The sequence below is a fragment of the Ailuropoda melanoleuca genome, chromosome 9 (genome assembly GCF_002007445.2).
Source record: "Ailuropoda melanoleuca isolate Jingjing chromosome 9, ASM200744v2, whole genome shotgun sequence".
NCBI lineage: Eukaryota > Metazoa > Chordata > Mammalia > Carnivora > Ursidae > Ailuropoda > Ailuropoda melanoleuca.
In genome coordinates, this window is record NC_048226.1 from 66,354,523 (window position 1) to 66,379,360 (window position 24,838).

At 38.5% G+C, this 24,838-nt stretch overlaps 1 protein-coding gene across 1 annotated transcript in view; it reads right to left on the reverse strand.

The window, feature by feature from the left end:
- Positions 1-1,313: 1,313 nt before the first annotated feature.
- STK3 (serine/threonine kinase 3) overlaps positions 1,314-24,838 on the reverse strand; it is a 261,084-nt gene continuing 237,559 nt past the window's right edge. Inside the window, exon 11 of the mRNA XM_034668361.1 lies at positions 1,314-2,689. Coding sequence (XP_034524252.1) covers positions 2,531-2,689 — 159 coding nt within the window. The 3' untranslated portion in view covers positions 1,314-2,530. The remainder of the gene's footprint in view (positions 2,690-24,838) is intronic.

A 24,838-nucleotide genomic window follows, 5' to 3' on the forward strand; every position in this document is an offset into this window, starting at 1 on the left:
AAACTCATTAAAATAACTAGAAAACTCTTTCCTCAGCATCATGACTAATCAAGGCTTACCTAGACTCGAAGCCTTCTTTCATGACTTTTGGCTCTTCAAAACTCACCATAAGTTCCTTCTCTTGATGGGTGGCGGGGCAGGGACTGAGAAGATTGGAAGAATTTTGAAACAGATTATCCTAAAATATTCTGGAGCTTCCTGAGGCTCTAAAATAAAAATGTGCTCACTGTTCTTAATTCTTTTAAATATGTGTGTGTGTGCGTGTGTGTGTGTGTGTGTATAAAGAATAAAAATAACAAGAGGGTATAAAATCTATTTACATACAAATTACAATGTGATTGGAACATTCAATGTTTACTATTAAGAGGAGGATTCTTGTTGAGACTGAATTAGTAAGAGTGGTTAACAGCCCTCATTGAATTAATCTGCATAAATTTTCTAATTTAGCAAACTGGAGAGAAATCATCTTCATAGATTTCTTGACATTTCATGTAGGTGGTTTTACTTGGATGATAGCAAGTCAGTCATTTGATTCCATCAAATTAGGCAAGGTGTTAGACAGGTTACCGAAAGAACACCACTTAAGAAAAGGGGAAGAAAAGGGTAGGGTGCTTGAGTCGATTGACTCAGTCTGCTGCCCCAAGTAGACCCCATAAGGATGCAGCTGAAGCACATATTGTTAATTCAGTCTTCATGGTTAATAACCTTTAGAAACTTTACAAGACTCACCACTGCTTTAACAATCTTGTAATTCACATCCAACTACACAATTTACTCTTCGGAAGGACTCAACAGAGCAGAGATAAATAGGACTCCAAGGCACGGCCTGGGGCGCAGCTGCCATTTGAAAATGGAACTGAAGCTTTCCAGAGACAGTCTATCTTCTATGACAGTCCTTAGTGAACCCACCTCGGTTCCCTTCTCTCCCCTCCAGGGCGAGGCAAAGTTGCATTTCCTCGTTCCCTTGAAATTCGCAGTGGCCATGTGACTGGTTCTGAATACTGGTTGTGGCTCCCCTGACCTGCATCACAGTGGGGTGGGCGGGAGCCTGTGTGAGACTGTCGGCATTCTTTCCCTCGCTGCGGCTGTGTTGCAGGGGGCGGAGGTCCTGGGTGTGAGCGGCGGAAGCAGGGTGTCTTGCCACTGTGCAATGGGCGCGGAGCACCAGTGAGAACTCACCCGAGTTATGCTGAGCCACCGAGCTTTGGGGTTGGTGTCACTACACCATCCGGCCTGTCCTCGCTAATATACCTGCTGTGCCAGGAAAAGACAGAATCCAGGCCGTGAGTTTTTTTAAAAAAAAGACACAGAGATGAGATGTGCTGGGTGTCTTTATGATTTACACATAGTAATTAAACACACAAAAGAACAAACACTGTCAAGATGGCCACATGCAGCTTAGGAACTGACTGGTCCCAGTTCAATCACGCAAACGTTCATTCAGCTTAGAAATGAGCTGCTTTTTAATAGTTTTAATCTTTTTTTTTCCAGTCCCCAAGGCTTACACAGTTCAGTACAAATGTTTTTGCTATTTTGTTATCGTCAGGCACATGATCTTTACCAAATCCCAGGAAATAAATGAAATCAACAAAAAAGTCCTGTGACAATTGAGCACATTTTCACAGAAATAAATTTGATGAGCTTATTACAGTTTGATACAGTTCAGCTATCAGACCTATACATGAAACATGAAACAATATCAACAAATCACACTTGTCTTAAGGATTTATTTCTTTTAAAATATTTACCGCACTTTTTTTTGTGCAAAGCTTCCATTGATTTCTTTGGTTTTAAACATTATAGCTCCATGTGACCTAAATATATATAGTTCTATTTGTACCAAACATCAAGAATAAAAATATTAAACAAAATTTCAGAAGGTAAAAATGGAATTATTGCTTCAGTATAAAAAAAACGTCTGGCCCATTCAGGTGCTATTGCTATTGTGGCTTTGCTTCTATTGGAAAACTATCCTGGAAATCAAGGAGTGTACCCCATAGCTCCCTGCTGAAAGTATAATTTGGTTGTACATTATCATCTATTAATATGCCCCTCCCTTCACCAAAGCTATCCTGATCTTGTTCTTAAAAACAAAACAAAGTGAAAAAGCATAAATAAATAAGCTTACCTGGGGATACAATAAATAAGCTACTAGAAATAAGAATAAAGAATATTGTAACATAAAGCCCTTCAGTGCTGTACAATTAAACAATAGCTTCAGATTTTCAAGGTCTCTAAACACAGCGTTCGTTGTGTAACACACTGAGCGCTGGTACCCAGCTGACAGATCTAGAGAAGACTACATTTCTGTTGTTTTCATTCTTTAAAAATGAAAACACAGTGGCCACAGTTGTAAATTCTGCTTTTTGGGAATTGACTAGGTATGTACCATCATCAGCTCTGGACTGTTGCCTACTTGTAGAGCACAAATCTTAGGGATTAAAAAAAAAAACTAATAATATTCCTTCAATTCTTAGTGGTTTCTTGGTCTCCAGAATAGTTAAAGAAACAAACAGAGATGAAATGAGACTTAAAAGTTTTGCTGCCTTCTCTTCTTCGCATCCATTGCATCCAGAATGGGTTGTCTCTTCGCAGTGTATCTTTGACGAAGCTCTTCTATTTCTCGTTCCATCATGGGGTCCAGCGCTTTTAACCGCATCTGTAGTTCTTCTAAACTTAGATTTTTTAACTAGAAACAGGAAAAAATGAAGATATTAAATATTAAAATTATCTACAATAGGTTAAAATCTAATGGGCTTTAGTATGACTATTTCAACAAACTCTTTACATCGTCTTTGAAATATGGTTCAACAATTAAAACAGGAATTCCTCCCCTGAAGAACCAAGAAGCCACACCTTATAAGAACCTTAAGTCATCTTGCAACAAAAGCAGTAAAAAACTCTGCTTTTAGGAAACAGCAAAGGAGAAAAATAAGCTGATGAAAAGTATTTGTTTTTTAAAGAAAGACAGAAAGACAAATCCACCGTTGCCAACACACAGACGTTCAGGACATGTTCCGGATACATTCACTCTAATCTCTCTCATCCTTGCCAGCTCTGGAGCACGACCATAATTGTGAACACTTGCAGAGATCACCCAAGAATGTGACAAGATTGAATACAGGTTAAATTAACCATTCTATCCTGCATTTTACCAAATGCTTACATTTTAAGTATTTGGGTTAGTCAGAACATTAAATTATCTAGAACACTTTTGTCCCAAACATTTTGATACATTAAGGTTTTAAATTTATGATTCAAAATATCCCAAGCCTGATGTAAACAGTGCTTTGTAAATTCGGACCTGGGCTTGGCCAATCTGAAGACAAACTGCCTATCAGATTTCTACCATATGCATTATAGTTTGACAATAATGATAAGATTTGACTGAACAATATAGGTTGACCATAATGATTAAGTTTGATTATGCTGCCTTCTGGAGACAACACTAGCAGATCCTTTACCGGTTTCCTGTGAGAGAAGCCCTATATATCCGGGGGATGAGATCCATTCCACATCATGGGATCGGTGGCCTCCTGGGCTTTACTGTCATTATTTACATTCACAACAGCAAGATATGGTTGATCTCCTGAGAAACATAATGTTGGATGCCCTGAAATATAGGACCCAATACTTGGGCTTTTATCTTATTAACATTAAAAAAAATCTAAAACTCAGTCTTCTTCAGAAACTATTAAAGCAATGGTGGCAGGTGGGTGCTTTAGAAAAATCTGTTAATGGGGCGCCTGGGTGGCACAGCGGTTAAGCGTCTGCCTTCAGCTCAGGGCGTGATCCCGGCGTTGTGGGATCGGGCCCCACATCAGGCTCCTCTGCTGTGAGCCTGCTTCTTCCTCTCCCACTCCCCCTGCTTGTGTTCCCTCTCTCGCTGGCTGTCTCTATCCCTGTCAAATAAATAAATAAAATCTTTTTAAAAAAATTTGTTAAGCCACAGGGATTTACAGAATGCTATTACGTACTCAGCATCTTGGTAGGTACTGTAAGAAGAGCAAAGAAGCGCTAACCTATTTCCTTGCTCTAAGAAGCTCACAAAGTAGCAAGAAGGGAAAGATCGGGAACTAGAAGCATTGAGGGACTGACACAAGCCCCTACTGCATGCAGCACGGATTACAGCGAGAGGTTCTCAAGTCCACAAATAATCTTCTCACGTGCAAACTTATGCATGTTCACATGTGCACTTTCCTGGGGAGAGCATCCATTTTTTTTTTTTTTGGTGTTTTTTAAAAAACAGATTCCCAACAAAAAAAAAGAAAGGCCTCACTATAAATTCAATGGAGAGCTGATCCCCTTTAGGGAGCAGGGACCCTTTTGGTCTGTGCAGAGAGGGGTATCTCAGAGCCCTCTCTGAGGACAGCTGAGGAGGAAGCCCCACCATTCTGAGGAAGGACTAAGGTCACTGGAGAACCAGTCGCAGGTGGGGTCCCGAGCCAGGCGAAGCAGGGTTTGGACTTCAGGGAGTCACGATCTGCTCCAGAGCCAGAAAATTCTATGAGAGTAATTCAGACTTGGTTTTAAGATGATAAAACTTGCAGCTTATTTTTTGTTTTAATAAGAGAACTGTCTTCAGTTATTTTACGATCCAAATCAGAAAATGCTCCCATTACTTTATAGTCAGCATGTCAAATTTAACCAAAAATAGTATTTTTCAGCTTGATTCTCCATTTTACTCACCTTACCTGGCCCTAAGTTACTCTTGGTTCTAAAAATCAAATCCATTCTCAACTGAAATGATTTGTCACCACTGAGGATACTGAAAAGAATGAGTCACAGACTCTGAAGGAAATTCAAAAGAGGATTTCCAAAAATACAGGCATGACAGTGTTACGGGAAAGAGTATGTGGGCTCCCAGGATGAGGACTCTGAAGGTGAACACCACTTGCCTGGGTGTACGGAAAGTTCTGGTGTAGATGTAATATGCCCTATCATAAACAAAAGCTAGCTTAGTATAGCATACCATTAGATGCATTTTATATATATATAATGCATTGTATTATATTCTTTCTTCATTAATTTTTAATCCAAGTATTAATCATGCATCTGTTATATGGTCAAATACATTCAAGTCACTGGGGGGATAAAGAATAAGCCAACAGGGGCCTCAGAACTTTCTGAACTGTATGAACAGGTGATGGTGAGATGAAGGGCCAAGACAGACCACACACAGCTATGCTTCCCCAAGAAAGACACCTGGGTGCTGTCTACATAAGATTCGATTGCCCTTTGTCTCTTTTTCAGCCCACGCTAACCTTCCCATCTCTGAATTTCTAGATAACATTTATAATTTAAACAACACAATTTAGTATTTGATTGATTCTAGAGTCATTTATTATTTCATAACTGATTTTTATGCATGAGTTTCATGTCTCCTTGCCATTCTAAAAATTATTTAAACTTTACAGACTGTACACACACTTAGAAACTATTAAACAGTATATACTGCTAAATATCATGGCATGAAGGTGGGTAAACAGAAATGCAGAAAACAATGACTCAAAGGAATGGGTTACTTACTCTAAGATTAGGAGAAATGACATCCAACAAAGCAAACACTTTTTGCATTAAGATATTCCTGTAAGTATCTTATGCTACCTCTCTGGGGCAAGTTACCAACAGTTTATAAATATTACATTACAGTAATGGACTGAGTTCAGAGAAAGAAGCCACTTAGAAGACAGGTTTTCCTCCTCGAATAGATTTGCAAATTCTCAATCTGTAAAATTTGTGACAAACAAGTTTGTGATGTTGGAGAACCATTATCCGGCATTGTTAGGGAATTAGGTGTCTACATAAGTAAATTTGTGAAGTATCAAAGCCTTAGTTTTTTAAGTGATAAAAACTTTGTTTCAACCATTTTGAAGAGAAAATCTTTATAAAGTACTTGACAGAATATGCTGCCTTCTAAAGCAGAGGACCCGGGACCTAAAGCAACCTTCCTCTGATGATGAATCACCATTATTAATTTCTATTACTAATTTGTGCCGTGTGTTAATTTGCTCTCTCCTTTTTGGCTTTTTATCTTCATTTGAGGGAAAGCTGTCAGCTCCTTTTCATGGCCCTCATTAGACATCTATCATTCTCCCTTTACTTCAAGCTTGTTTGCCCGTTGGGAACCAGAAAAGCAATTAATCCTATAAGGCATTACACTAAACAAGAATAAATGTATTAATGAAAGCCTGAGACTGTTTCAGGAAAGACAGAATATGGTTTTAGTGCTGAAGCTTATAACTACTGTTTCTAGTGTTTTGCTTTTTTTAAAAAATCTGATTTCAGGGGCGCCTGGGTGGCACAGCGGTTAAGCATCTGCCTTCAGCTCAGGGCGTGATCCCGGCGTTGTGGGATCGAGCCCCACATCAGGCTCTTCTGCTATGAGCCTGCTTCTTCCTCTCCCACTCCCCCTGCTTGTGTTCCCTCTCTCGCTGGCTGTCTCTATCTCTGTCAAATAAATAAATAAAATCTTTAAAAAAAAATCTGATTTCAGATTTGTGGCTCTATAAGTTCGAGGTTACAGGAAATCGGACACCTATATAAGAATATATATAGTTATGTTTTCAGGTGGGCTGTCAGAGAACTCCAGAGTACTCGTTTATTAAAATATTGATATTTTCTACGGACCAAGCACCGTGGGTAAAGAGATGAATAAAACACTCTACCGCCCTCAAGGAATTTGCAATCTAGCGGGTGAGAAGTCCATGCACAGCTAATTCACCGAAGGATGGGGACTCTGAGAAGATGGGTAATAGGATGGGGAGAATGGAAGCAGCACGAGTGGAAAGGTGTAAGGCGCATAAATGCTTGGCATCCTTGGAGACCGCAGCTGGCCGCTGGGATGTGCAGCGGACCCTGGAGGGGACGGGGGTCAGGAGATGAGACAGCAAGGTGAGCGGAGGTCAGATTGCTAAGGGCCTTAAACATGTTACTACAAACTTTCTGTAGCCAAGAAAGAAATGCTAGATAATTTTGAACATTAATAGGTGACATGATCATATATGAGATAGAAAAACATATCCAATAGCAGGTACAGAAAGTAGATTAGCATGGGGAAAATGGAGACAGGAAGGCCTGTGAGCAGGTTACTGCAAGAGTCTAGACAGAAGATGAGGCTTGGACCAGGAAAAAGGAAGTGGAGATTGAGAAGAGAGAAGGAATCTGAGAGACTTGGAAGTAGAACTGATAGGGCTTTCTTTGTTGGTTGACTGATGAGGAAAGATCAGGAAGAAGGGTGGGCTACAGTGATTCTGGCTTCAAGCTGCGGTGATGAGGTAGACATTGTTATCTTTAATAAGGCAGGGGAGTAAATCAAATTGAGTTTTAGTCTTGTTGAGTTCGAGAGATGAACAAAGTATCAAGGTGCAGATAACAGATATGGATTATAATTTGGTTTTGAAGCACAGGAAAGAGAATAAAGCTACAGATTTGAGGAATCATCAGCATTTAGGCTGTAACGGAAGCCCTTGATGAGGGTCAAAGATTATCCAGGACAAGAAGGTTTTCTCCTTGATCTTATGATCTGTCTATGGTATCCAACAGAGAATAATCCCCAAATGTTAGCATTTGTGATCAGAGGCTCTTCTCGTTTTGTTAACAGAAGAGAAATACCAGTAGATTTCTAAATAACTAGATTATGGTGTCATCTAGACAAAAAAAATGTGAGATTAACTGGTAGAACTTTTCACTTTTTACAGTGGGTATGATTTATAGACATGAACTTCTGGCTGGGTTTTGACTTACAATTAAGCCCTAATAACATATACTTAGCACTCTGTATTTCTGTAGCTATCGAGCCTCCCACAGGCATGAAAATGGTTTGGGGAGGAAAATACGGCAAAAGCAGCTTTTCCAATCTCTTAGAGAGCAGTACGGCTCAATGGCTTAGTAGTAAATAGGGTCACAAATGAGATAACATTTTATGGAAACTCATAATGATAAAAATGGCCCTATAATATTAAACAATGCCACTATCACCCTTATAAAATACTAATCCAAATTAAAACAATTTGGGGGGGCTAATGAGGATAGTATTAGAAAGAAAAGTTGAGCTTCCTCAATTATTATCAATATTATTGTGACAAAAGTGTCATTCACTGAAATTAGGTTTTTTGACATCTTCACAGAGGGGAAGGGAAATCATTTCAGAACTGTTATGTTTACGAATTGACATAGCTTGTGGTAGCTTAAATTTATATTTTTTTAAATATTGGGAAGAAATGTTACTTATGAACCATCCTTCTGCAATACAAGGAACACAAAGTAGCTAGAGTACCACAGCCATCTGCCAGACGACTAAGCCCAAAGTAAACACAGAGGAAACCAGAGTTGCAGTACGGAGTCTTGGGCTACATCTGTCTGTGTAGAGCTCTGTAAGTGAAGTCAGTAAGGAGAATTTTAGGATATGCCTACATTGTGGTTTTTACTGTATGTGAACAAATGTGCAAAAATGAATAATTCATCCAGAATTGGCTTTTAGATGTTCTAGGCTAATTCGATTTAATAAAATTTGGTACTGGATTTAATGATAACACAGAACTTGCGCAACTAACAATGATTCTTAAATTTTCAGGTCTTAACATTCTGAAAGAATACTGTAGAGTTTGACAATCATTACAAACGTCAAGGATATATAACTTGATTAAGTGACTAAATGAGCTGATGTGCAGTAAGGGGAAGGGTTTGAAAGCAAAGAACTTCTTCAAATACACAGTCACAGAAATGGAGATGAGCTTCAGAACAACATTGTTTTATCACCCGAGGCAATGTTTTTCTATTCATAAGAAGTTTTGCTTTTCTTGGGACATTTGAAATGATAAATACCAGGGGGCAAGACATCTTAAGGGCACAGAATAAAATCAATTTCCATAAAAAGAGTTTAAACTGAGGTCAGGTAAATTGAATCATATGGGACTCAGAGAAACACACTGGAATTGGGATTATTAAACACCACTGCATTTGAGCAAAGCACTGTTTAACAGGAGCATAAACTATAAGGTTGGGTTATGAATTAAACCTCACAGAATCTGACAGCAAAAGCAAACCTCAGAGAAGATCTACTCTAGCTTCCTTGTTCTGGGTGAGAAGATGGGAGCCAGGTTGCTCAAAATTACATTCCTGGTTGATGGCAGAGATACGACCTGACCTCGACTGAGATCGATGCATTTTTTTCATTATACCAAGTTGGATATTTTTAGTCTAGCACTGCCGGAGTGTGAACGGGGAGGGTGTGCTGCTAAGAAGTTTCTAGGGTCTTCAACCTGAGCTGTAAGGAAAAATGGTTTTTAAGTATTCAGCTATGAAGGTCACAGTAAAGAGAAAACCCTGCAGATGATATTTTTATAGAGCAGTTTTTTAGAAGGAAATACACTGCAGAAATTTAGCCAGAGGTGGAATTACCATCTTCTTTAAGTTTCAGGACAGTTGGTAGATTAGGATTCCCCAGCTCTTATAGAAAGTTTGTTTAAAACAGTTGAAAGGCTTTAAATAAAAGCCCCAACTTTTAAACAAAAATTATTAGATAAATGAGTAGATGGATGAATTGTTTATAAGTTAAATGAAAAAGTCAAAACGAGTTTTCAGTAGAAGTCAACACTTGCTTGAAAGTTGGTATAGTTTGGTACCTAAGTGACAGTTTGAATGTGCAGCCCATTTTGTTAATAATTGTCCAGGATCATCACATTTCATCTAGGAGTAAGAAGATTACAGGCAATATTCAAAAAAATTATATTTCTCAGTATTTCTTAAAAAAAAAGAAAAATCCAAATAAAAGATAAAGGAAACTAATAACTCACTTACTAGCTCTTGCATAAAACAGCAGCACAAACAACTCAGTGATAAGAGAAGATGGAAAATAAGATTAAATCTTATAAACTGATAATTTTGACAGGTCATACTTTTAGTCCTTAGAATTATTTCTGAACTCTGTGAGAAGTATTGTAAAGCTGCTAGCTACTGATCAGTTGTCACTAACATTAGAACTCTCGGCAAGTTTATATATCCAATCTACTAAAAAAACCTAAACTATCACATTCAAGTGATAAGAGTGAATTACTTTCCAAAATAACATCGCCTTAAGAGCTCTCCGAGGAAAACACTTAGATTTTTATATTACTTTGTCAAAAATAGTCCTAACTACACGAGAGTTTTTAAAAAGTCTTACTCTCAAAAAGTAGCAGAAAAAAGATTACGAACTTTTTGAATGCACAAATGTGATAACATTCAAGACTTAATGGGTCCCCTAGTTGCTGGTATAATCAGTCTGTCAAAATAAACAAGACACCATCACAATGAAGCAAATGGTCTTATATGTTAATGTTAACACATTTAGTCAAATAGTCAATCAAGAAAATCCTGTACAAGGTTTGCTGTGTTTACTGGGAAAACAAACTCTTCCTAGCAACTGTTTAAATAAATCTCACAGATGCTACAGACCTTATTAGTGGCTTGTGATTAAAAAAATATGGATTGTTAATACTGTATCCTGACTCATCTATTTTCCCATCTGCTAGCAATTCTAACAATATGAACTATCAACAGAATGGCTAACAACAATAATTTTCTATGGCAATTTTGATGCTGAATTGCCTATAGCATTTTGTAAGATTTACCAGTGCATGCCTCAGACTGTTTTGAGTTGTTTGTGGCCTGGAGCAACATACTCCTTTTGCCCTAATATTTCATTTTAGCTCACATTTTTACTGTGTTGAACAGAATCTGGTTTGGTTTTACAAAACACTGTTCATGGAGGCTGCCACACTCATTTTGCTAACAATGAGAGTGGGACATGCACCAAAGAAAGACTAGCAAAAAATCCAGTCAAGTCCACTGATTAGTTTAGATATATATAAACAGGTAAGTGGCCTTCTGCCATAAGACTGAACAACAGGGACAGCAGGTAGGACACTTAAAGTTAAAAACAGTTAAAATATCAATATATTAAGGCATTTCCTGATTTAATTGCTGGGCTGAGAAGAATACAAATAAAAGAGCTCTCAAGTCAATCCAAACTAGTATGAAGTCTGTTAAAGAAAACCATACATATAGATTTCAAATACACATTTACAAAAATAATGAAGATTGCGATAATTTCAGACACTTGACACACTATAGAATAAAAATGGAATTCTTCACTGTAAATCCCTTGTAAAACATGCTCTTAAAAGCTGCATTAACATTAATCTATTGGCAGAGCCTTCTTCCCAAAATAGATGCTATTTACCTACCTGGATGGAGAACTACATGCAACATTGTTTGAGCTGAGTGGCCCCTGACTTCTACTGATTGACTAAATGACTATGAATATTCTGGGACTCAAACGAGAAACTGCCATGAAGCAACTGTTTAACCTCAGAGCATTTAGAGTAAATTTAAGACATGTCGATTTTATTTGCATTCCCAACCAAAGAAAAGGGAGAAAACCATTTCTTGTGGATATCAGCGGAGGAGAAGGGAAAAGTGCCAACTACTGATCATTTACAATGTGTTAGACAGTGTCCTAGGTCCTGGGCATTAGGTCATTTATTCCTAGCAATTACCATATGGGGTAGATACTACCAACCCTATTTTATAGGTCAGGACACCCAGAGAGACCAAGTGATCCGCCCTAGGTCACACAGCTAGAGGTGTTCATGCAGGCCCTCACAGACCACATCGAACCCACTAATATAAATTGGGACTGAAGCCTACCAAGAGCTGTTTCTTAGGTCTCCCAAGAACTACAAGCACTTCAATACCCAGATACCACATAAAACAGTTCCTAACAGATTGTTCATAGATTAAAAATAGGGAAACACTGCTTTTAAAAAGACCACCTTTCCTCCCAGGGGAGTATTTTATTTATAATTTATCAATGTATTTTAGCTATAACTGGCCTTATGAAATAAGGGCCTATATGTTTAAGCATTTAATTTAATCAGCTCTCTAGCAAAATAAACACATTTCTACAAAGTGATTTGGGACAGGTGCTATAATTTTATCAATAAGAGATATGCTGTGACAAAACCAACAAGACAAGTCCCCTTGCCAGAGAAGCAAGACTTGGCTTGTGCCCATTCAGACTGTCCCATAGTTGCCTTGGTGTTGTGTTGAGCCTGGATCTAGCAATGAGCTATGAGCTGATGAGTGTTACTACATTGATCCTGACCTGGAGAAGTCTGAGCTACCCATATGGAAAAAGGAATGATGAAATTCTAGTTGCATTCCTCAACAGCAGTTGAACACCCCTTCCTTTTATGCTTTTCAGTTTCTAGTAGTAGTTCTGCCTGCTAAAAATATCAGGAAAAAGTTAATTCATGCATAGCTCTGCTATATTGTAAGTAGCTCGAAAATTCTAGGCCCAACACAACAAAATCTGAGTAACTCAAAAACCAAACTACTAATTAAATCTTTCTAGATCTATTAAGGGGAAGATGAGCTTTCTTTCAGTGATTCTGATAAATACCTGGGATATTTTAAAACATTGATAAAAGCTATAAATGAGATTAACGAATTAAGTGATTGACTTTGCTTATATACTTTGTTTCTTTAAGAATTAACTATATGACTAGCTATGGAAGATAATAAACATTTAAAAAACAGTTCTTAAACTATATTTGTAACTAGCTTATTGTGCAGTAAAATCTTTGTGTAACTATTATATAAACTTAAAAGAGTTTCGTTTTTCTCCAATCATACTCTTTCAGCTGTGCTATGCCAAATTTCCCTGACACATCCCTTAAGGAATCTTGGGCAGATCTCACTGATTTCTGGTCACTTTTAGTTAAAAGTCCAGACGAATTACAAACTTTATCCCTTCCCTCAGTATGAGCTTGCACAGAGAAACCAAAAGGGTTGCAGTAGGAAGAGATGCTGTCTGCATCTAGAACCTTCTCCCCATCTCATTTTAAGGTCTAGCTCCTCTGGTGCTGGGAGCTGGGAAGAAAACCGGGATCCTGTGGTGGACACGGTTACTTGTCAGTGAAGGAGGTTTTGGTCCTGCTCTGGTTTGGTGGATTACTGGTGGTTTGTGCAGAAGGGGTGTGTGTGGATTTCCTGATGTGGTAGCTGGTATTACTCTGGTGCTCACATCTCTTAGAAGGGGGCAGCTCTCTGGATGGGTTATTGTCTCTTCTGGCCTGGAAGCCCCCTGCAGTATTATGATGTCTGATCTCTGTTTTTAGTCACGGAGACCACAGAGGTTGTTCTCTGGGCTCTCCAGGGGCCCCTGGGATGCAAGGGGGTGAGGTCCCCTCGTCTCTTCTTTTCTAGCACACTCCACCATAGCCCTCAGTTATCCTGCAGGCCTTGGCTCTACCTGCTGAAGTTCCTACCTACACAACTCTTTGGGAGAGAAACAGACATCGTCTCTCTCTTTTTTTTCAGACATCTTTTCTTTCTATGTTAATACACCCCCCAGACGCCCGAGAACTTGCTCACAAGCTCTGCTCTAGTGGCACGCCAGTGGGTCTGCAGGTTCAACCAGCTTAGCAAGCAGCTGGCTGGGATAGCAGATGCCAGCCTCCCTTGCCGGCAGGCACCAACAATTTCTCCGACTGGCTTTCTGGAAGACATGCCCCCATACCTAACTTTAATCTAAGCAAGAAGAGAGCTACTTTCTCATTCCACTAGACCACCAGATTATGAATTCCATAAGGACAGGAACTTCTGCAAGAGCTACGTCCCCAGTGCCTAGAATACTACTTGCAACAGGTACCTGATAAATACTCACTATGTGAATGAAAGATGGTGGGACTCTTAGTAAACTCTGGAGAAAGGTGTCTGGTTTCAATTGTGGGTGGCTCTCCTCAGAATATATGGTACTGCAGTCTTCAGCTAGGGGCTCCAGTGCTAATGTGTGGCAACAGGAAACGTCCCTTTCAACATTGTGACACATAGCTTTTAACTCTCAAAAAAAAAATTGTGTGTGTGTGTGTGGTATCAAGTAGGAGCATTTACAACTTAAGTAAAGAAAAAAGGTATCAGGGAAAATCAAGCTGTTATCCAGCATATTTCATTCATTCACTACAGGACAGTTTCATGCTCCATTTCATGTTTATTCTGCAAGTCTGATCACAGATTTTGACTCATTTTCTAGAAAAATGGCTTCTGTCAAAAAAAACTCTTCAAAATGATAATAAATATCACAGTATACTCTTTTGGCAAATGTGCATTAAATGAAGTGCTCTGGGAGGATAGATTTCTTACTAATATCACCAAGTGCAACCATTTATACAATTTTCTACTGCACCAATATCACAATACTTATTCCGACAATTTAAATTATGACCATCTTCGTATCATAAAAATGCAAAATTTACTTTGCCAAATCTATAAAAAGAATTCTAAAATGAAACAGAGCTCAGCTGAAAACCAAAAATCATGAAACTCAGATTGTAATGATTTTTTTAAATAGTGACGCGACACCTACAAATAAGCAGGATTCCTAATACTTTAGTTTTGTGGCATCTCTGTCTGTAGTTCTTTTAAATACCACAGAACAGGAATCATGGTTGGATAGCTGTTTACAAAACAGTATGAACTCAAAATATGGCAAAATGTTTTCTGAAGACTTAGAAAAAATAAAAATTTTTAAAAAGATTTTATTTATTTATTTATTTGAGAGAGAGAGAGAGAGAGGGAGAGAACACAAGAGTGGGGATGAGGGGCAAGGGAGAAACAGACTTGGGAGTCTCAGGACTCTGAGATCATGACCTGAGCCGAATGCAGATGCTTACCCAACTGAGTTACCCAGGCGCCCAGCAAAAATAAATTTTGATCAAAGTTATTTATCCTTACTTGCCACATGAGCCTTAGAAAGTAAAATTCACCAAAAAGGTAACATTTTAACATAGTTATTAATTTTAGATAGGCATGATTTGTGGCTGAAATAGTATTTTAAATTTCCCAGATATTAACAGACAAATCTACAAATTCAATTAAAACCCCATGAAGATATTCAGGGATTTAAAAAAATAAAGGGTTAGCATGTGTGTGGCTTAGTCAGTTAAGCATCTGATTCTTGACTTCCGCTCAGGTCATGGTCTCAGGGTCATGAGACTGAACCCTGCACCGGGTTCTGTGCTGAGTGTGGCACCTGCTTCAGATTCTCTCTCCCTCTGCCCCCTCCCCCCTCCCTCTTTCTCTAAAAAATAAAAGAAAAAAAAAGAAAAAGCATAGGAGGGTTCCTATGAAATGTTAAAAAAAAAATCCTGCCTATTTTAATAACAGTCTTATGCAAGCTTAAAAGCAAAACCACTAACTGAATAAAACTGAAGTTGACAGCTTCTCGCCTTGTCCTTTAATAATTGTTTTAAAATATGTTCATAAATGTTATTAATCTAAAAGAAAATAGAAAATGAGACGAAGTGAACATAGAACTGGCAAATTATTAACTTCAATATGTCTTATGAGGGAGGCATCAACTTTCAAATGTAAATGTTTCAAACTTTCAACTCCCTGGTTTAGGGAGAGGACAATAGTGTTTATGGGGTATGTCATCATCTTAGACTGACATCTAATATGCATAAATTACTGAAAATTAAGATTACAAAGTAATTACAAAGTAATATGCCAGTGTCATTTGCAAACAAAATAGCTTAAGAGTAAAAATTTATTGCAAACTAATATTTTTACACTACAGTAAAATGAATTTTCCATGAAACCTTTTTTTTTTTTTGTCTGAGAAAGGCACAAAATTAGATTTTTAAAAATTGTTTTTGGTATCAACTAATTTAATAGAGAACATGGCATAAAACTTATATTTGTAACAACCACCTTGTAAAATGAGTGTATTCCCAAATGTTTCCAGAACCTTCCAGCACTGAGTTGGAACAAGCTATCACCTCTTTCAGAGGCAACAAGACTTTTGGCGAGATCTTTCCTTGAGCCAAACACCTGCTTTCTGAGTGCGCTCACCACTAATGCGCACATGAAAGCAGAGGCAGAGAACTGAGATTGAGGGACTTCACAAAGACTGGCTGATCTCGCTTTGCATCTCCTGGGCAGCCAGGAGATTGTGGTCACTAGTGGAAACTTGGGGATCAGAATGTGAGCTCTGGCTTAAATAATACACATTTACATGAGGTAGTTTTGCTAGTAAATCTTAACATTTTATTTTTCAGGATGAAATTTCAGCTCAGCCTTAAAAAGTCCAATTTTAATAAGGATAAAAGGAAAAATGCAACTTTAATTACTGATCAAATGAAAGACATACTGTTGGTTTACGTCCTGTGGAAAAGTAACAGAAAAGTATATGGCTGTTAAATCCAATGTGCTCTCGAGGAACTTTCCATAAGATGTTTTTAGCAAGTGACTGGCATATGCTATTATTCAAAAAGTACCTAATCCAGTGGATAATTATTCTGAAATTATTATTTTTTAAAGATTTTGTTTATTTAAGAGAGAGAGAGAGAGAGAGAGAACATGAGCAGGGGGAGGACAGAGGGAGGGGGAGAAGCAGACTCTCCGCTGAGCAGGGAGCCTGACACGGGGCTCGATCCCAGGACCCGGAGATCACGACCTGAGCTGAAGTCAGACGCTTAACTGACCGAGCCACCCAGGCGCCCCTGAAATTATTCTGTGTTAACATACAATATCATGCGACTCCAATCCTTAATAAATGACCTAACAGACCTAGCGATGAGTACCTGGTACCAAGAGATGCCAGAATTCTCCAAAGCATTCTTATTTTTTTCTTTCCCCAAAGCATTCTTAGACAACAATATTGTGAGTAAAATTTCCTTTGCCTTATTAGATTCAGAGTAGAGGTACAATACCAGAAAGGATGAAGTCATTTTGAAAAATACTGCATGCAAAGGCATTACCTTCCCACTGACTTAACTATTGCAGGTACTGCAATCTCGTCCACACAACACCGTCTGTTTCCGGGTTCCCATGACATCCAGCCTATTTTTAGTTGGGAACGTCCATGTGAATGAACCTCTTCCTTCTCTGACTCTTTTAACCAGCGTGCATGATCTTGTAAGTGTCAGGTGGGCCCACCCAGTCCTGTGATGACCACTCCACACATCTCTCCTGCTCACCCAGCAGGACAGAACGGGTACTGTTCCTCCTCAGAGGTGTGCGCCGTAGCCTCCTCTCACCCTGACTCACTCCAGAGCTTTCTAAGTAGACCATCCTCACTCTCTCAGCCCACCTGACAGTTGGAACAGCCGAATGTGCTGGGCCATGCTGTCCAAGGAAGGGAGAGAGGATACTCTCTCTAAAATACTGAGGTAGTTGAACATTTTGTTAGCTATCTCCTAGTTTTCTATGGTTTTTCAATCACCAGAAATTTTGTTTTTTATTGGCCTGTAATAAGTGTCATCCTGAATTATACCAACTAATAATAAAGAGGGCAGATTTCCTACTAGGTAGTTTTGCTAGTTCAATAGCAGTGGGAGTTTTCCCATCTCCTGCCAAATCACTGCTCTGGGTATAAAAAAGAAGGCAGTGTTTATTGATTTTTAAGTTAGTGGGTTTTTAACTTTGCAGAGTGACCAAGTATTGAATAATTGGTAACTAGTATGTAAAATCTCTTAAATCCCATTAAAGAAATTAACTTCTAGAATACCCGAGAGCAGCAAAGTGGAAGCAGTAGGACGGAATAAAATTAAACCCTCCTAAATGCACTGAATTGTAACCAAAGAGATTTCTGAATGGGCGAACCTCTCCTGAAGGAGGCAGGGGGGACATGAAAGCTTGACCAGCTCAAAGTGTTAACAGTTTTACAAAGGAGGGGAACAGGTTTCCAGCTCAATCCCTGGTCCCTGTGAAGGAAGGTGGGCCACTCTCAGATCAGTGGTGATTGGAAATGAGAAAAGATGACACCACAGAATTCCAGATATGATTAGTGGCAGCTCCTGAACCCCTCTCACAAGGGCAAGAGTGCAGCCTCACTGGCTATCCAGCACCCTCTAGTGTCCAGATTTGGCACCACAGGCTTTCTGCCTTTTTAGAGCAGAGATACGCTTCCATTTTATTTATTTATTTATTTATTTATTTTAGCATGGTATACACTATTCTGAATTTTTTTTTTTTTTTTTGGTTAAAGAAAGAATCACTAATATCACTGCTGGGCTATAGGTAGATGGGAAACTACTTATTGGGTATAAATTTGGCACCCCCCAAAATAAGCTATTATAATGTCAAAGAGATTCAGTGTTCCTCTGAAGGTGTTTAAAATCCCATGGGTAAAGCTACTCAAATGAAAAGATCTCATCAGTACTTAGTTATTTAAAATTTAATTCCTTGAAGGTATTTATTATACAAGAAATATTATTTTCTATATGGATTCATATTACCGTAAATTTCATACACGTAATAGCTAACTAATGGAGGCTAATCATTGGAGTCCTTAGCACTGCCAGACACCATGTTGTTGTCTCATTTAACAGGTGACTGCTCTGCAAAATAGTACTGTTAATACCACCGTTTTTCTGAGTTAAAATTTTCAGAGGCACCAAGAGTTTAAACTTACCCAAGACATTTAGCTACTAAAAGGTGTGGCCAGGATTTGAAACCAAGACAGCCTCATTTCTGAGCTGGCACTTTTAAACATTACACTGTAGAGAGATACATATTTTATCAGCCACAATAATTTTTTCCCCAAAAAGAGATGGTTTCTTAGAGATTTTTAAATTAGCTATAGAGTAGCATATAGATTTGCCAGTCAATGATGCTTAAATGATAAATGAAACCCCTCTGCCAGCTGTGTTCATTTCCTAGAATGTGTCTTCACGTGTGCTTTGGGGCCAAAGGGGAGCTTCTAACTGATCATGAGAGACTGAGATCTAATATTTTTCCTATCATAATATATTTTAAAATATTTTACGACTTACAACACATGTTTACAGACATTATATCAGATGGACCTCATAATAATTCTGTGAAATGGGACAGATACTCTGGAAACAGGCACTATTCTTAATTTATAGATAAGATTAACGAAGTTTAGAATGACTAAGTGACTTCCTTAAGTAACACAATTTCCTCAAAATCTCAGATGTCTCAAATGATTGAAAGTACAAGGAATTAGGCTAAGCCTATAATCTTTATTCTCTGTTACATGCAAAACAAAAATCAGAATTTTCACAATAAACCAAAAGATACTTTACTTATTCCAGATTTGGTTTCACATTATTTCTGCTTTATTTCTATAATTAATAATTCAATAGTAATTACTATTGCTGAACAGAAGAAGGAAATGATAATCAGAACGTAAAAAGCCAAATGGAAAAAAATAGCTATAGATCATAAAAATCCACACTAAGTTGGGGGCAAAATGGCCCCCAAATTATGACGCTAAGATGAACAAAATACAAAGTCCTTAGCATTTTAAAATTCTTCTAAATTCTCAGTATCTTCAAAAATTTGTTACTTTTTTATAACCCTGAGAGATTATTCCCAGGCATAGTAGCCTGTATATGGCAGATAAAGAACATTTCAAAAGTACTATAAAAAGCAAGCTATTACTTTTGATTAAAAGAAAATAACTTGTGATTCTCATTACAAGACAAAGCCCCAAATTCTTTCTGAATATAAAAGCACTGCAGTTTGAAACATACCTGCCCACCCATCTTCCATACATTGTTTTAAGGGAGGCTTATACCTCCCTCTGATACAAGACCAAATTGCCCTGATCTTAGAAACTAACTATATGGTTCTCTTTCTTCTCTTGTGCACCATCAAACTCTTTAAGCATCAAAATTGAAATACTTTCCAAACATACCTTACCTTCAAGAAAGCAAACTACCCCTCTACAGTTGCCACAATTCTTCTCTTTTTTCCTCTTGAAAGTCAAACTTCTCAAATGTGTGGAGAGAAGTATCTACTTTCTAAACTGGTAATCACACTTCAACTCATTCCACTCTGCTTCTGCCCCCGTCATGCTCTTCAAACTGCTCGTTAGAACACCAAAGTCAAATGATTCTTTTTATAGTTTTTATCTTGTTTGACGNTTGCGCCCCCCCCCCCCCCGCTGTCGAAGCTGCACTTTATACAGTTGTCCACTCTCTCCTCCTTCAGATCCTAGCATTTAGCAGGTGCCTAACAAAGGCTTCTTAAATAAGCTGGTGGACACAACTAAGCATAAACATATCCCCATCATCGTCTAAAAGCTCTCCCAGCCTTGTAAACATCTTTTCAGGGTCTGCAGTTCATCTCGATTCTGTTTAATTTTTTAGGTGGAATTTTGCCTTGGCCAGACTGAAAAGCTTGAATTCTTAAGAATCAGTGTATAATGTTTCTAAAGAGCTGGCTATTACAGACAAAAGAGTAGATATTACTATTTTAGTATATCTGCTAATAGTAGATATTAACAAGGGATGACTCATCATCACTGTCTGTGAAGCATCAATAATACATTAATAATAAGAGCCATTTTATGTTTCAAAAACCACTGTGGAAGATTCTGTTTATCAATTTATCAGTGTTTATCATCACTATGGCACATTGAAAGATATTCAGAACAATTCAATATTAATCATTAAAGATGTTACTGTGATGAAATTTCCTGAAATCAGAGTTCATCTGTATATCTACATTCAATGAGCTAAAATGTCTTAATTAACGTATTATCGCAATTCTCAAATTAGAAAGCTCAGTTCAAATTGCTGACATCTTTAATGTTGGGTAGATGCCAGAGGTTGGTGAACTCTCAGGTTCACGTGACTAGAAAGGCTTCTGCTTAAGATGTGAATGTAAGCTTGGTCAGATGTACCAAGAACAGCAGCCAGAAGAGGAGGCAGAATGTAGAACCCATCTGCACAAGAAATAATGAGGGAAAAGACTGTCCTAGCAGAGATGGCCTATCTTCACTTTCTTCCAAAGACTTCATTTCTACACAATGGAAACAGTTTTAGAGTTGACTGCAATAGGTTTTTTTTACTAGGTTGTTTTGAAGGCTGCTATGTTTTGGCAAGTAAAAAAATAAAATAAAATAAAATCATAGTATGAGAAAAATTAATCCATAATAAGATTAAATACTATTCATTGAAGAAAATACTCCATACAATATTACAAAAATGAGGTCTGAGCAGAAAAAGTGTGCATTTGAAATATTTAAAAATAAAGATGAACAAATCTCTTAAGGTCTTTTAAAGCATCATCTGACAGCTATACTATGATAAAACTAAGCATCAAGCTTAAAGAAATGAAACAAAACATTGCCACCATGCCCCTGTGGGCTAAAACTAAGAATCTTGTGAACAGCAGATTTAACAATAATAATCCCCCCAAATTTGGAACAACTGCTCCCCTACAATTTCTTGTTCAATGTGCCAGTGACGTTTCTTAGCTCACCCCTAAGTGGCTGACTGCATTGTTATTTAATCATGACAGTTATTCATGACATATTAGTCATGATTAAATACGGTAGACAGAGTAGCATGATGTTCTAGTTTATTTTAAAGTGAATTATCTACACCTTAGATACATTTCAAGGCAAAGGAGATATATCAGGCAGAGAAAACATCAGAACTTGACATATGACATTTAATCCAATGTACTTAATATACTTCAAAGTTTTCATTCAAACTATTGGGGGAGAAAAGTTTCATGTTCCATGTGTATGCAAGATAATAATGTCCTCTGTTTTTTTTCCGGATAATCTGCCAAAACCAAAGGTATGGAGGGAAGGTGAGAATCATGCAGTGATTTTCTTGCAAACATGAAGACTTGGGGAGCACCTCAGTCCAGTGCAGAGAGCTTTACTGCCCCACAAACTCTAACACGGGCAGACTTGGGATTACAGTGGTTAGGTGATGAAAGGGCCAAGGTAATTATTGGGACTGATCAGAATTGTAAAGGGCACTGACATGAAATCGTAGGAATAGAGTTATACTTTCTATTTATCAACAATCTTAAATGGCTATGGGTAAATGTTCTGGTTGTGTGGGCCCCTTGTAACTACAAGATTCATTCCAGTAGAAAAGGGGGAAAAATTGATGCCAGGTGGGAACAATGTTGCCTCTCTCTTTTTTTGAAGAGGAGAACTGACAATCATGTTACTGGCAAATGAAAAAGGCAAATACAAGAACAGATTTTAGAGTTGCAATAAAAAAAAAGTTACCAAAAAAATCAACGTGGTATTTTTAAAGACATAAATAATACTGAGCAAGTGATAATTACTCATAATTGATTTCATTTCAAAAATAACCATAGCCAAAACTATTTTTACATAGTCAACCCCCCAAATTTTCCAACTTCTCAAAGATTTATAAATTATATCACTGTTGAAGATCTCCTCTACCACCACATACATATCTGCTAAAAGACGCGTCTTCACTCCAGCACCATAGCAGCCAAGGTACATCCCTCATGGCCATGGCTGAGGACTGATGCTTCCTACACTCCTCTTCTCTGCAAACCCCATGCATGCGTTCCTTCCCAAGGGCCCATCAGCAGTTCATTCAGTTCTCCCCATCCCACCACCCCTGCAGCTCTGACTGCGGGACAGGCACGGGAAAGCCACAATTCTGGGGTACAAAGTTGCAATGCTGGCCTAGCACAGTATTAGACCAGGAGGCACCCTAACAAAAGGAGGAAAGGGACAGGGAAAGGAAAGGACACAAAAAAAAGGCTCTTGGAGTCTGTTTCAGGATTTCTCAACCTTGGCAATATTGACATTTTGGGTTGGACAGTTCTTTGCTATGGTGGGCTGTCCTGTGCATTGTAGACGGTTTAGCAGTAACCCTGGCTTCTACTAACTAGATGCCACTAGCACTCCCCCAGCTGTAAGAACCAAAAATATCTCCATACATTACCAAATAGTCCTGGAGGGAGAGGTCCTGGGGTCCTGGTTGAGAACGAGTGGACTTCTCTGAGTGTCTTGGACATAGAGAGGTGTAGGAAAAAAATTCAAGAAAGGGACCTGAATTCAGACCCTAGAGCTATGTGTGGAAGCAGTTAATGCCTCTTGGAATATGCTTCTCTCTCTCTGAACATCACTCAATGTAATAGAAGTCTTAGAGTGAGCCTAAGGACAAGGGCACTAGAGGTCGGAGAAGTGAGAGAAATCTATAAAGAATTCCAACCTCAAATAATCTGTTCCTCACTGACAAGGTGATCCCCCCTGTATCTTCGTAAGATTACTCAAACTCTTTTTCTCAACGATCTGGCTTATAAAGCCCATTAAGAAGCAGACTGAGACAGAGATCTCGGGGTAGGGTCGGGAAAGGGAAGGGGAGTTGAGAAGTGGAAAAGGGCTTACCAAAGCTAAACTAGGCTTAAGGCAGATCAAGTTTGCCATGTGAGCAGAGAGTAAAGACCTAAAACATATAAGAGGATCAGAGTGCAGCATTTTAGCCAACGTTTCCAGGCTGGATGCCTGGGCTTCTCACTGAGGAAGCTGGCAGAACGGAGAAAGACCTTCCACTCTCCAGGGTTTCCAAAGGGACTTCAAATGAGTAAAATCAACCTTAGGAAGAAAATCTTCTGAGTTCTTTCACCTTTTGAGCCTCTCAAATAAAATGTAAATCCTAGAGCTCATTTCACAGCGTCGTTTTGAAGATTACATGAAACCACATGGTAAAGGCCAAGCACAAAGGTGGGCACAGCTGATTCCCTGCTGTCCTGTATCTCCTCCTTTTTAAACTCTCTTTCCCTCTCAGCTCATGTTCACAAGCCCACATCGATGCCAGCCTGCACTAACAGAGCTTGCCCCCATCCACTCTTTCTTACTCTATTTCCTAGCTTCTGCATCACCTTGTTCTGGGATTTTCCGCTCTCCCTGACCCCCGATGAGGTGGCAGTGGTACCTGTTGCTAAATACATCAAAATTCTTTCATCTCTGGTGACAAAAGAGTGCTTGTCAGGGTGGTGATGAGGAGGATACAGAAACAAGGCTGCCAGTTGTGAGAATGACAAACTTCATCTTTATGACTGTTTTACCCTTGGCAGCTCTAATGGAGACATAAAGGACCTTCCTTCTGCCTGTGTGATAGTGTAGGAATGTAGTTTAGCAGGCAGTTAAAGGGTCAAAAAGCATATAAGGCATTCAGCTTTTGGTATGTTAGAGTAAGCTCCTAACAGACTAACTTTTCCACAGATAACAACCTTCAACTGTGGACGAAACATAAAAAGCAACTACTAAGGGCTCTGAAGAGTTAACAAAAACACTTTCCCCCCCCATCCACAACAAAACATTTACAATTTCTGGGATATAATCCAAAATCAAGAATCAGGAAAATGTGATCCACTCTCAAAGGAAAAGATAATCAACAGAGATCTACCTTGATATGACCCATACAGAAAAACTGACAGGACTTTCAAGCAGCTATAATTAAACTCAGTAAGGGAAAATATGCTCATAATGCATGAAAAAATGGGATATCTCAGCAGACAAATGGGAAGCGTAACAAAAAACTGAATATCTGAAATAAAAGTTTACTGGATATGCTTAATAGCAGAATGAACAAAAGATCTGTTGGAAAAAGATCAATAGAAATTATCCAATCCAAACAGAGAGAAATGATTTAAAAAGAAAAGAGTTTCAGGGACTCAGGATAATATAAAAAGATTTAACAGGTATTATTGGAGTCCCAGAAGACAGAGAATGAGAAAATGGGGCAAAAAAAAAAATCCAAAAATAATAACTGAAGGAGCGCCTGGGTGGCTCAGTCAATTAAGCGTCCGACTCTTGATTTTGGCTCAGGTCATGATCTCAGGGTCATGAGATTAAGTGCTGGACTGGGCTCCACCCTCAGCAGGAAGTCCGCTTGATATTCTTTCCCTGTGCCCCTCCCCCTGCGCTCTCTGTGTCTCTCTCAAATAAATAAATAAATCTTTTTTTAAAAAAAGAAATAACAACAATACATTCCCAGTTTTAGCAACAGATGTAAATTTACAGATTTAAGAA